This window comes from Nomascus leucogenys, chromosome 23 (assembly GCF_006542625.1).
Source record: "Nomascus leucogenys isolate Asia chromosome 23, Asia_NLE_v1, whole genome shotgun sequence".
NCBI classification, from domain to species: domain Eukaryota; kingdom Metazoa; phylum Chordata; class Mammalia; order Primates; family Hylobatidae; genus Nomascus; species Nomascus leucogenys.
This window is the reverse complement of record NC_044403.1, coordinates 18,176,174-18,190,551: the sequence shown is the minus strand read 5'-3', so window position 1 is coordinate 18,190,551 and position 14,378 is coordinate 18,176,174. Positions and strand designations below refer to the sequence as shown.

Genomic DNA, 14,378 nt, shown 5'->3' with positions numbered 1-14,378 from the left:
TCTCTGCCAGGCTTTGGTATCAGGATGATGCTGGCTTCATAAAATGTGTTAGGGAGGATTCCCTCTTTTTCTATCGATTGGAATAGTTTCAGAAGGAATGGTACCAGCTCCTCCTTGTACCTCTGGTAGAATTCGGCTGTGAATCCATCAGGTCTTGGACTTTTTTTGGTTGGTAAGCTATTGATTATTGCCACAATTTCAGAACCTGTTATTGGTCTATTCAGAGATTCAACTTCTTCTTGATTTAGTCTTGGGAGGGTGTATTTGTCGAGGAATTTATCCATTTCTTCTAGATTTTCTAGTTTATTTGCATAGAGGTGTTTGTAGTATTCTCTGATGGTAGATTGTATTTCCGTGGGATCAGTGGTGATATCCCCTTTTTCATTTTTTATTGCATCTATTTGATTCTTCTGTCTTTTCTTCTTTATTAGTCTTGCTAGTGGTCTATCAATTTTGTTGATCTTTTCAAAAAACCAGCTCCTGGATTCATTAATTTTTTGAAGGGTTTTTTGTGTCTCTATTTCCTTCAGTTCTGCTCTGATTTTAGTTATTTCTAGCCTTCTGCTAGATTTTGAATGTGTTTGCTCTTGCTTTTCTAGTTCTTTTAATTGTGATGTTAGGGTGTCAATTTTGGATCTTTCCTGCTTTCTCTTGTGGGCATTTAGTGCTATAAATTTCCCTCTACACACTGCTTTGAACGTGTCCCAGAGATTCTGGTATGTTGTGTCTTTGTTCTCACTGGTTTCAAAGAACATCTTTATTTCTGCCTTCATTTCATTATGTACCCAATAGTCATTCAGGAGCAGGTTGTTCAGTTTCCATGTAGTTGAGCGGTTTTGAGTGAGTTTCTTAATCCTGAGTTCTAGTTTGATTGCACTGTGGTCTGAGAGACAGTTTGTTATAATTTCTGTTCTTTTCCATTTGCTGAGGAGAGCTTTACTTCCAACTATGTGGTCAATTTTGGAATAGGTGTGGTGTGGTGCTGAAAAAAATGTATATTCTGTTGATTTGGGGTGGAGAGTTCTGTAGATGTCTATTAGGTCCACTTTGCGTAGAGCTGAATTCAATTCCTGGACATCCTTGTTAACTTTCTGTCTCGTTGATCTGTCTAATGCTGACAGTGGGGTGTTAAAATCTCCCATTATTATTGTGTGGGAGTTTAAGTCCCTTTGTAGGTCACTCAGGACTTGCTTTATGAATCTGGGTGCTCCTGTGTTGGGTGCATGTATATTTAGGATAGTTAGCTCTTCTTGTTGAATTGATCCCTTTACCATTATGTAATGGCCTTCTTTGTCTCTTTTGATCTTTGTTGGTTTAAAGTCTATTTTATCAGAGACTAGGATTGCAACCCCTGCCTTTTTTTGTTTTCCATTTGCTTGATAGATCTTCCTCCATTCCTTTATTCTGAGTCTATGTGTGTCTCTGCACGTGAGATGGGTTTCCTGAATACAGCACACTGATGGGTCCTGACTCCTTATCCAGTTTGCCAGTCTGTGTCTTTTAATTGGAGCATTTAGCCCATTTACATTTAACGTTAATATTGTTATGTGTGAATCTGATCCTGTCATTATGATGTTAGTTGGTTATTTTGCTCGTTAGTTGATGCAGTTTCTTCTTAGCCTCGATGGTCTTTACAATTTGGCGTGTTTTTGCAGTGGCTGGTACCGGTTGTTCCTTTCCATGTTTAGTGCTTCCTTCAGGAGCTCTTTTAGGGCAGGCCTGGTGGTGACAAAATCACTCAGCGTTTGCTTGTCTGTAAAGTATTTTATTTCTCCTTCACTTATGAAGCTTAGTTTGGCTGGATAGGAAATTCTGGGTTGAAAATTCTTTTCTTTAAGAATGTTGAATATCGGCCCCCACTCTCTTCTGGCTTGTAGCGTTTCTGCCGAGAGATTAGCTGTTAGTCTGATGGGCTTCCCTTTCTGGGTAACCCGATCTTTCTCTCTGGCTGCCCTTAACATTTTTTCCTTCATTTCAACTTTGGTGAATCTGACAATTATGTGTCTTGGAGTTGCTCTTCTCGAGGAGTATCTTTGTGGCATTCTCTGTATTTCCTGAATCTGAATGTTGGCCTGCCTTGCTAGATTGGGGAAGTTCTCCTGGATAATATCTTGCAGAGTGTTTTCCAAGTTGGTTCCATTCTCCCCATCATTTTCAGGTACACCAATCAGACGTAGGTTTGGTCTTTTCACATAGTCCTAAATTTCTTCGAGGCTTTGTTCATTTCTTTTTATTCTTTTTTCTCTAAACTTCCCTTCTCACTTCATTTCATTCATTTCATCTTCCATCAGCGATACCCTTTCTTCCAGTTGATTGCATCTGCTACTGAGGCTTCTGCAATCTTTGCGTAGCTCTCAAAACTTGGCTTTCAGCTCCATCAGCTCCTTTAAGCCCTTCTCTCCATTGGTTATTCTAGTTATCCATTCTTCTAATTTTTTTTCAAAGTTTTTAACTTCTTTGCTATTGTTTTGAATTTCCTCCCGTAGTTCAGAGTAGTTTGATCGTCTGAAGCCTTCTTCTCTCAACTAGTCAAAGTCATCCTCCATCCAGGTTTGTTCCATTGCTGGTGAGGAACTGCGTTCCTTTGGAGGAGGAGAGGTGCTCTGCTTTTTAGAGTTTCCAGTTTTTCTGCTCTGTTTTTTCCCCATCTTTGTGGTTTTATCTACTTTTGGTCTTTGATGATGGTGATGTACAGATGGGTTTTTGGTGTGGATGTCCTTTCTGTTTGTTAGTTTTCCTTCTACCAGACAGGACCCTCAGCTGCAGGTCTGTTGGAGTTTACTAGAAGTCCACTCCAGACCCTGTTTGGCTGGGTGTCAGCAGCGGTGGCTGCGGAACAGCGGATTTTCATGAGACCACAAATTCAGCTGTCTGATAGTTCCTCTGGAAGTTTTGTCTCAGAGGAGTACCCGGCCGAGTGAGGTGTCAGCCTGTCCCTACTGGGCGGTGCCTCCCAGTTAGGCTGCTCAGGGGTGAGGGACCCACTTTAGGAGGCAGTCTGTCCGTTCTCAGATCTCCAGCTGCGTGCTGGGAGAACCACTACTCTCTTCAAAGCTGTCAGTCAGACAGGGACATTTAAGTCTGTGGAGGTTCCTGCTGACTTTTTGTTTGTCTGTGCCTTGCCCCCAGAGGTGGAGCCTACAGAGGCAGGCAGGCCTCCTTGAGCTGTGGTGGGCTCCACCCAGTTCGAGCTTCCTGGCTGCTTTGTTTACCTAAGCAAGCCTGGGCAATGGCAGGCGCCCCTCCCCCAGCCTCAATGCCACCTTGCAGCTTGATCTCAGACTGCTGTGCTAGCAATCAGCGAGACTCCGTGGGCATAGGACCCTCCGAACCAGGTGCGGGACACAATCTCCTAGTGTGCCGTTTTCCAGGCCCGTTGGAAAAGCGCAGTATTAGGGTGGGACTGACTGGATATTCCAGGTGCCATCGGTTACCCCTTTCTTTGACTAGGAAAGGGAACTCCCTGACCCCTTGCGCTTCCCGAGTGAGGCAATGCCTCGCCCTGCTTCGGCTCGCGCACAGTGCACTTCACCAACTGTCCTGCACCCACTGTTTGGCACTCCCTAGTGAGATGAAACTGGTACCTCAAACAGAAATGCAGAAATCACCCGTTTTCTGTGTCGCTCAGGCTGGGAGCTGGAGACCGGAGCTGTTCCTATTCGGCCATCTTGGCTCCTCCTCCTTAACTTTCTTTTTTCTAAGATTTTATTTTTTTTTTTTGAAATGGAGTTTCGGTCTTGTTGTCCAGGCTGGAGTGCAATGGCTTGATCCCAGCTTACTGCAACCTCCGCCTCCCAGGTTCAAGTGATTCTCCTGTGTCAGCCATCCCAGTAGCTAGGATTATAGGTGCATGCCACCACACCCACATAATTTTTGTATTTTTAGTAGAGACAGGGTTTCATCATATTGGTCACGCTGGTCTCGAACTCCTGACCTCAGGTGATCCACCTGCCTCGGCCTCCCAAAGCACTGGGATTACAGGCATGAGCCACTGCACCTGGCCAGAGTTGATTTTTTACAACTAACCTCAAGCTTTAGTTCTGAAATCAGCATCAGAATTTGAAAGCAAGAACTATGTCCCAACCCAAAGTAAGTGTTCAATAAATATTAATTCTAGGAAGACTCACAGTCCCCTTGGTCGGCTGCCCATGCAGACCAGGCTGCCACTCGACTTCTAACATCCACCTGGGTGACGGTCCCAGGTGGCGCAGGGGCAGGCGCTCTGGGTGGAGGTGGTATACCAGGGTTTGCGTTGGAAATCATCCTTAAAAAGATGAAAACAAATAGAATTTTTACCATCTCTATTTCTATAACATATCAATTAACTCAACTTGTGGTACTAGTTATTAAAATTCAAAAAGAACTATGTCAAGGGGCAATAAGGATTTCCTCAGCATTCCATATTATGCATATTTATGAATGCATATGAAATAAAAAAATTAATAGTCAGCTGAAAACTAGGTTGATTTTCTTTCTGAGTCTCATGTGATTTGGAAGGGCCATGGAACAATTATAATCCTACTGTATAGCTTGTATTTCCCTAGGATACCTTCTCTTAAAATGCCACTCATCTTTCATGACTCTGTGACTTACAAAACAAGTGAAGCCACATCAGAGAAAGACCAAAAATATGGAGAGAAGAGGAGCAAACACACTGACAAACTTGGGAGAACAAATGTGTTGAGACTACAGGTTATGATCTATACAATATAATCACATACTTCCATAGAAAATAATTTTCCTAACTCTTTGGGGGAAAAAAGCCTTAGAAACAAATCAATTCCACCCCTTGATTTCTTTTAATGTTTTTACCTCAGGGCATCGGGCCGCCTCTTCTGTTTCCCTCCTTTACTGTCACTGATTGCACTTTCAATATCTTCACTAATTAGGTTTGCCTGCAAGGAGACACAAGTTACCTGAAAGTTTATGGATTTTTCTGAGTCTTGATATGTAGTTTAAAACAGAAAAAGGGTATGTTCCTTGTCTGAATCAGTAAGTATCTTGATGTAAAGAGTCTTTTTATAAAAATCTTGCAAAACATGACTCTTGTGGTTTTTATAATGGTGAATTATATAATGATAAGATTTTAAAAACTGAAGAAATTTTTAAAGATTATCTTAAAGGGAAACTATCCTTGAATAAAGGCAATGATAGAAAGGATATGAACATGCTAAAAATGAAACTGAGTAAAATCTCTAACTGGGTGGAAATTAAGGGGTTAGAGACTTCCACACATAGAACAGAGTTCCTTCCCTTTCTCATCCTCAAGATCCACTAGACACCCGTTAACCCAGCAAAACAAATCTTTGAGTTTCAGGCAAATCTACTACACCCAAGAGATAAATTCCAAAACCAAGTTGTACCCCTTTGGGTAACCACTTTATTTTGTCACTTCAGGTAAAAGTTAACTTTCTGCAAACAATTAACTTTTCCAATACTTTTCCAGAACATTTAGTTAGATTTTTCTTGGGGATCAATGTGAGATTAGCAGATACGAAGTTTTTGTTTGGTTGCAAAGTTTGTTTAGAGCCAGTGATTATTACTCTATATTAGAATGTTGATGAGATGCACCATCTATGTTTGTGCCTCCTTGTTCTCTATAATGTTTTCTCAAATATGTATGTTGTATTTATTTTACAGTAAGCATCGATAATCATAAAATTTTAGAAATGATGGGATATTTACAAGAGCATCTCATCGATTCCTTCTAATTAATAAAACTGAGGAGTACCTGTATGAAAGGGCCTGGCCAAGGTCACATTGCTAGTTAAATGAGAGTGCCAGTGCATCCCAGTCCAGTGTGACTTCCTAAGAGCATTTAGTTTCAACAAGACATTACAAACATCATGTCCAAGGCTTTCTGTTACATAGGATACTAAAACTGAAGATGAAAAGATATTTAATTAAAAATAATTATTTTTAAAAAACCCAAAACAAAAACTGAAGATGCCTACGAATCTTCAACTTCTTATGCTGGGGCTATTATATTTCTAAGAAAAATTTTGCTGCAAAGGTGGGCAGGAGCATTGCATGAAGTCCTATAATAAAGAAAATTTAAAAATCAAAAGCAATATTGCACAATGAGCCATATAAAAGAAACTGCATTTTTCATTGCCTTTATATTTTTAACCAGCCAAGTGAAAAATGTCTCATATGTGGAGTATGAAACTAATGACTAAATGCATATAGTGCTTAGTGGTATGTGAGCTTTTGGGGTTAGGACAAAACTATATTCAGTAAATATATTTTGAATCCATTATCATTACCATTCCATATCAAGTAAAGCAAGCCATTTGTTCCCAACTTAAAATCCAGAAACTATTCACAGCATAGTAACTTTTAGCTCCCAGGGGGGCTTTTCAGAACACAGATACAAACATCAAATTTGAAATGTTTTTTAACTTAGGCCTCTGGTTTATAAAATGTTTGAATTAAATTTCACTATATTTTTAAAGCAAAATAGTCCCTTTAATATTTATTGATTGAATATATCTAACCTTACAAAAACTATAATATAGTATGACTTTCAAAAGGCACTATACAAAAATCTGATGAATATCACTTACACAAATTACCTAAATGCCAGTTCTTTTAGAAGAAGATTTTTAGAAAGTCATCTATGACGTAAATTGAAATTAGCAGAAAATTGTAAAATACAGTTTACAGTCAATCTTACTTTATCTATCATCTTTAAATGTCAAAAAATACAGAAAAGATCAAGTGACTGGCTAATCTCCTAGGATTTCTTTATAAAATAAAATTACATGGATATTTTATAATATATCATCAAAATGTTAAATCACTGCTTTGGCAAAGTACAAATTAACACAAAATGATTTCTCTTTTAAAGAGAACAACTCAGGAAATAAACACATCCAAGGTTGAAGATAACTTCTAAGGTCCAATAAAGCATCACAAATTATAATCATTTGAAATTACACTGTACTTTGAAATAGAAACTTTCAGGATATAGCCTGTTATTAGTGGCTCAACTATTTTCACATATCATTTGGGAATTACAAATCCTGAGCAATGATTCAAGTCACATAATTAAATGGTGAACTTTAAATCAATATCGTGGGAAATGTCTAAGTACTTCATTGCAGTAATCCATGCTATGTCATTAGTGCAGAATAAATTAGAATTACATGATTATTTACTGTCCACAAAGCATGATTTCTGAACAATCAATTTTTAATTATAAGTTTAAGGCATTTGATGTGAATTTAATATATTATCTACCCTTTAAAAAAATAAACAGAATGCATCTTATTTTTAAGAGACACAGTCTCACTCTGCTGCCCAGGCTGCAGTGCAGAGGGGCGATTATAGCTCACTGCAATCTCCAACGCCTGGCTCCAGAGATCTTCCTCCCTCAGCCACCTGAGTAGCTGAGACTACAAGTGTGTACAACCACATCTAGCTAATTTTTAAAACCTTTTTAGTAGAGACTGGGTCTTGCCATGTTGTCCAGGCTGGGTTCAAACTCCTGGCCTCAAGCCATCTTACAGCCTTGGCCTCCCAAAGCACTGGGATTACAAGTGTGAGCTACTGATTTTATTAACATCACCCTAATTTCTTTATTTACTTGCCAAGGAAATCATAGGGAAGATACTAAGGTATTTGTTTTCCTTATGAGATTCTCAGAAACTAAAAATCTAGTACCTAATATCCAGATATATTATCAAAACAGGTAATTCAAAAGCTGCCAGAACATCTGCTTAAAGAGGAAACAAAAATTTCACCATTCTTTTACCTTAACCTCATCACACTGGAAAAGGTGAAGATCTGGCTTGTTCTGGGTTGGCTCTTTGCACACCAGGGCAAGAACTGAATCATAGCTGCATGAATGCATCACAGCTTGGCAGTGCTGGATTGTGTTTAAAGGAAAATTCTCCAGTTCATTCTATAAATAAAGTGAACATTTTATTTTGTCAAACTTCCACCCATTTTCAAACAATCTGAAGTGATTGTAAACATTAATATTTGTGGAGTTTCTTGAAAATAAAATAGTATAAATTTTACACACTTGCCTTTGATTCTAAATCAATCAGGCTCACAGCTCTGTCATCCACTTGAAGAATCATATCTTGAGTCCACACTTTGCCCTTGGCATCAAGCAATTTCAATTTCCTTATTCCATCATCAACAGTGATCATAGCATCTTTCCGATCCAGGACAAAGGTAGTCAAGTGCTTACGATTGGCAAAAAGGAAAGAGATTTATAACACATACAACCTCTTAGTATACATTTTCCAAAAGAAAATCAAATTAACCTGAGGTCAGCTAGCAGAGAACGACAAACACAAAGTACTCTTAAAACTTCATGACTATTTTAATAAGAGAATAAAGCCAACCAAGGTTTTTTTTGAATAGAAGAAATGGTGTTTTGACTCATAAGACACCTGAATCTGTTTCATACTGAGCTATGTTGAATTACATAAACATGACATTAAAACAAATTCTTAACAGCTTAAATAATATTCTTTTAAAATAATCTTTCCCCTATTTGACACTCTATTATGGTTATTTAAATGCTGAACCTAGCAGCATTTAAACAGCAGGCTATCTGTATGGGAGCTTCAAAACTATGGACACTGATTGTAGCAACAGCACAATTCTAGTCTATAGGAACTGTCAAACTATTCAATCCACTAAAACCACTTACTGAAACAAAACTGTTTAAATTTGATTAAGCATGCTTGAGATAGGTAGAAAACTGAAAATAAGGGCAATTTAAAAATTACTTCCCTGCTTAAATATTGTCTATTATAAGCAGAGGTCAACTAGATAAATTCCAATCAAGAGCAAATATCTTAAAAGAGGGCAAAAACTAAAAAAGAACCATTATTTAACTAGAACTGGTAATAACTTTAGTTAAACTAAAAACTAAATTGCTCACTGAAACTGGCAAAGGTTTAATTTCAAGAAGATTCTATAGTACAAAGTAAAAGCCATTATCCTATTTTAAGTGAAATAAGACTGGCAATGATAAATGGGTAGTAGTTATGATTTTAAATAATTCTTTATGAAAATAGACCACAGACTAACAAGATACTTTATATGTAATATCTGTTTTAAAAAATCTAAACAAAAAGGTCAATGCAACTTAAAATACATCATAAGAATGAAATAAAACAGAATTCTGATTTAACTTCCAATTTTTATGTTCCTCAAGGGTCACTCTAAATACTAGCAAACACCAAAGCATCTTACTTCAACACGGTATTGAGATATATCTGACACACTGCTGACACTGTCCCGTGCATAATTCTTCCTTTGTTCTGAAAGAGAAATTGAAAAAGCCATGATTTGTCCCCTAATAGACTGAAGTTCATATATTGGTATCATGTGGCTATCTCTAAAACTAGTCTATCTCACATATAAATACAGTAGCTGACAAGTTGCCATTGTGTGGTGTATCTGAAAACACACATTATTCGCAGTAAATCGAAAAACCACAAGAAAGTCTAAACAACAGGCAAGAACAATTTGATCCACTATCCATTTTTAGAATTCCAAAGGTTAACAAGAGTATAAATATTATAAGAAAAAAAGTTATTTCATCTAAAGGTTTTATTTATCAGTCAGGGACCTACTGTTTGACAAATCGATTACAACTGGCTTATAAATTTCATCTGTTACTGCACTGATATCAAAATATAATTGCAAATATTGTCATAGATACTGTATTATATGAGTTAGACTACATTATTAAAATAATAGGCACTACAAGGAACATCTCCTTTTGCAATATCCAAACTGGGATAGTGTTAGAGGAGATTTAAAACATGATTCAATCACATGGCTTGCTATTAAATATTAACAGTTTTCACACATCTACAGAACACACAAATGTGATACTTAGAATTATAAATATAAGCTGATAAGAAAAATAAGAAAGTCAGGTAGAAAGTTATTGCACCAAACTACTTAAAAAGCAAAAAGAAACCTTTAATTTTCTTTTCTGAAATGCTGCAAAACCAAAAAAAAAACATTAAAATATAAAATGTATGTTGGCAATATTTGGTATTTGTTACTCTCTTTTTAAAATTTGTATTATTTTTTAAAATATGGAACACTTCATGAATTTGCGTGCCATCCCTGCACAGGGGTCACGCTAATCTCTGTATCATTCCAATTTTAGTACATGTGCTGCCAAAGTGAGCAGTATTTGTTACTTTTCTAATCAAGCAACTTGCTTATTTGTAAATTCAGAGTTGCCCTATTTCTTCTAAACAGAATGCTATGATGAAAAATAACTTTGAGAGGGAACTATAAGATGTATTGTTCCAGCTTCAGCTCTGTCACTAAGTAGGAAACTAAATTTGGGTAAGAAACTTATTACCCTGGGCCTCAGCACCCTTACTGTAAAATAAAAGGATTAAACAAGGTCAAACCTAAAGGCCTTTAAGCCATTAACATTCTGACATATAGATATACCTTAGCTTTCCCAACGACCTATTTTTTTGTAAATGTAAACCTATTTCTTTTAGTTAGTATAGATATTCTATAATAGATAAGTTGTTTGGAAAGTTCTGCTGAACATAAAAGCCGAGCAAGTACAAAAATATAAAGTGCATATGTACATATGCAGACTCAGAATATTAACAGAATTTTAAGAAAACTTAATAAATTTTCATTTTACAACACACATGAATGTAACTTTTCATTTATATTTACTTTTAAAATTTAGATTAAAATCTCCATATCCTTGTATCAATATTACTCTAATATTCCAATACATTCCATTTTTGCTTTTGCAGCATTAAAATTACTTAATAAAAACAGATGCACTACAAAATTCACTCCGTGCTACCTTTCTTTTTTTGTTTGGATGATGACCTGAGGAAGTATGATCCATCTGGTCCTACCAAAATAATGTCATCAAAAAGAAAGATCTGGTTTCACCTAAAATTTTCTCTCCCAATATAACAAAACATAAACCTTCACTTACGTGACTGTATTCTACATATTTTTAAAAAGTGAACAACCGTGATTTTTCTGATTAGTTGTTGAGGATTAATCAGTGTGAGATATTGACACATCGATAATTGTCCTTGTGACAGCCGTTATGACTCTTGTAATACAATATATAATTCAGGAATATATTTCACAAAACCACATCTTAGAAATAATCACTATTTCAGAGTCACTGGTTCACCATATTCTAACACAACTGCCCATGATAGGTTCAGAGCAGGAAGGTTCTGCTTGCTTTGATCTGACCTTAGGACAGAAAAGAAATGGCAGTGGTTGCCATGACACCCAGTCATAATATGGCAGCTCCTGGATGTTCAAATGCTTTGTCTTTCAGGTAATTTACTGGCAAATACAACACTTGAAGATCTGAAATACTGTGTGTTTCTATTTAGATATTCTCATTATGAAGTATTAAGAATTTATCCCTGACCTCCCGATTTCCTAACCCATAGTTTCCCAATCCCACAGAAACATAATTTACAGAAATGAGAAGAAAAACTATCTGATAGCATTTTAAACAGTATGACATTAACTGATCACTCCGATTGCCTAGAAGATATGGTGTCATTTCTAATATTCCAAATTAAGAATCCACTTTAGGAATTCCTAAGCTGCTTTCTCTCCTATGTTGTACAATAAATAAGTTGTATAATAAACTACCTTTTAAAGATCATAAAAATGTACAAATGCCATAAATGGACTTATAAATAAACTAGTAGTTCCAGTGATTTTTAAGTCAATCCATAAACAAAGGTTAATATTAACATTTTAATAGGCAATTTTGAAAGACATTTCCTAAAAGGCAATTATAATACATTTCTTTTTTATGAGAATCACATGAATTCACAAGAACTAGTATAAATAGTAATTAGGCTCCTAAGCCAGAAATCTCACCAAAGCCTTAAAACAGTATAAAAAGCCTAACTGAAATCTCTCAACACTACTCATGATGAATCCTCTAATGAAATTCACCACTTTTGCTAACAGTGGTTCTCATCCTTGGCTGCATGTTGGAATGAACTTTATAAAAGTGTGCAACTCATCTACTATATACTATCTCTTCAAGCAGAACATTTTCCTTTCCAAATTAAGAATGTAAATATGGTCAAATGGTATATTAAATAATAAATTCATGAATAAATATGGCAGTAGGGTTTTAGGTTTCTAGTAGTACAAGCTGCTCAACTCCTAACATAAGACTAAGTCTATTTCCCCTCCTATTCTGGCCCCTGCCTCTCTTTCTCTCTCAGAATCAATTAGAGGTAGGATGAAACTTACTTGCCTATAGAACCACTGGTTGTGTTTCACTATTTTGCCTGTTAGCTTTTATGTCATGGTCCAGAATGTACAACTCCAAACAGACAGAATTACATGAATTCAGTAACCAATGATTAAAAATCTTTACATACAATTTTATTATATACGATTGCAAAAATTGATATTCAACTCCCAGATCAGAAATACTAAATTTAGGTTTCATTTAATTTGTTAATTAGTTGAACTACAAGTATAAAAAGCATCCAGGTCTTGGTATTTACACTTAATTCCCTTTCACCTGCATTGCTGTTTATGCATAATATAACATTTGAAACAGCTAATATTCAGAGATGCAGCTAATATTTAGAATTTTTTTTCTCTTTCTCTAAAAACAAAAATGTTCCTTAGAGAGTAAGGATTTGGCCATTAACAAGAAAAAAGTAACATAAAAGCAGCTGCTGAGTATTCCTCTCTCTAAATAAAACAATGGGCTAGAACTCGTATTACTTTATACTTACAAAAACTTTCAAACATAGTAAGGGAGAATTCCTTTCCCACTAGCTTAGTGTCTAAGTATATTTATTCCGTAGAGGAGAGGTGCTTAATGGGAATCAGTGAGGAGCACTGAGTGATAATTACAAGCTCTCAATATCAGGCAACTATAATCACCGTTTGACAAATGAGTATCTGAACCAAGATATCATTATGAAAAATAAACAAAATCATTTCTGTAAAACTACATTAAGAACTAATTTTATTGGCCTGTTCAACAAATTATTAAAATGGCTGATTCCATGAGGTAAAAAGGACTTTTAAAATTTTCAGCTAAGTTGGGAAAACTGCCAAACTGTCTTTTTGAGTCAACTGCTCTGCCACATTCTATCAAGCTGAATTTTTGACTCAAACATTTAGCTCCATTTCCTGATACTATTTAATGAATTACACGCCATTTACATCTTAAGAATTTAAAAAAAAAATTTTTGTTCTGTAAAAAAAAAAAAAAGATTTCAATGTTTTCTCTAAGTAAAATACACACTGTAAATAATAAGGATGGGCAAAAGAGAAATGGGTTTTAACTCTTAAGTGCTACTTGAATGTGTAAGAAATTGCTTGGGCTTTAATTATAACAATTCAACAGAGAGACTAGCTCCAAACCAAGATCAGGAGATAGACAAGAAGAGAAAGAAAGCTAGGTATGAAAAGGACAACATATGGAATGGATATGTGTTAAGAAAAATTCAGGAACACTGCTACAAAAAGAGTTGAATCAAGCACTGTGTAGAACTAAAGTTTATAGTAAACCCAATTATACAGAAATTCACCATGCAGTTTATAGGTTACTTATACTCAATTCTTACCAACACCTCCCTGAGAAGAAAAAACAAAGATGGAAAAACAGAAATATATTTTCCTACTTGTTAACATCACAAAGCAGTTTAAACTTAAGGTTAAAATAAGACTTAAGGCCAGGCATGGTGGCTCACACTTGTAATCCCAGTACTTGGGAGGCCCAGGCAGGCAGATCACTTGAGGTCAGGAATTCAAGACCAGCCCGGCCAACGTGGCGAAAGGCTGTCTCTATTAAAAATATCAAAATTAGCCAGGTGTGGTGGCACACTCCTATAATCTCAGCTACTCAGGAGGCTGAGGCAGGAGAATTACTTGAACTAGGATGTGGAGATTGCAGTCAGCTGAGATTGTGCCACAGCACTTCAGCCTGGGTGACAGAGCAAGACCCTATCTCAAAAAAAAAAAAAATAAAATGAGACTTAAAAGGAGTACTTTTCTATCATACTGACCCAATATTATTTGTCCTCCCAATAATAAAATCTCAAAGTTAACTGTAGATGTTGGTAATGACAACTAAACATTACTAATTGGTAATTCAATGAAATGAGTTTTCTAGAGATAAAATGACTTTAAGCAGTTGGTAATTTATGAAATGATCACATTCCAAATTAAGCAATATTTAATTTAAAGAGAAGTTACCTTTCTGGAAAGTACAGCTATTCAGAACATAGCATAATATCCACACTTAAATAAATGAAGTCCTCTGAGTGTTTGTTAGAGATATTACCATGTCTATACATTAACACGTGCATATTTTAACATACAGACTCTAGTGGAAAAGACTCTCT

General features: G+C 36.0%; 1 protein-coding gene and 1 non-coding gene across 4 annotated transcripts in view; both read right to left on the bottom strand.

The window, feature by feature from the left end:
- Window positions 1-14,378, bottom strand: part of EPS8 (epidermal growth factor receptor pathway substrate 8) — a 177,220-nt gene that overhangs the window by 50,632 nt on the left and 112,210 nt on the right. For all 3 annotated transcript variants that reach the window (XM_030804826.1, XM_003265550.4, XM_030804827.1), the window contains exons 4-8: window positions 9,217-9,284; window positions 8,034-8,195; window positions 7,757-7,906; window positions 4,813-4,895; window positions 4,128-4,264 (exon numbers count right to left, since the gene is read on the bottom strand). In XM_030804826.1, coding sequence (XP_030660686.1) covers window positions 4,128-4,264; window positions 4,813-4,895; window positions 7,757-7,906; window positions 8,034-8,195; window positions 9,217-9,284 — 600 coding nt within the window. The remainder of the gene's footprint in view (window positions 1-4,127; window positions 4,265-4,812; window positions 4,896-7,756; window positions 7,907-8,033; window positions 8,196-9,216; window positions 9,285-14,378) is intronic.
- On the bottom strand, window positions 10,068-10,171 carry LOC115832955. The gene has a single exon (XR_004028367.1). It is a non-coding gene; the product is annotated as a U6 spliceosomal RNA (small nuclear RNA).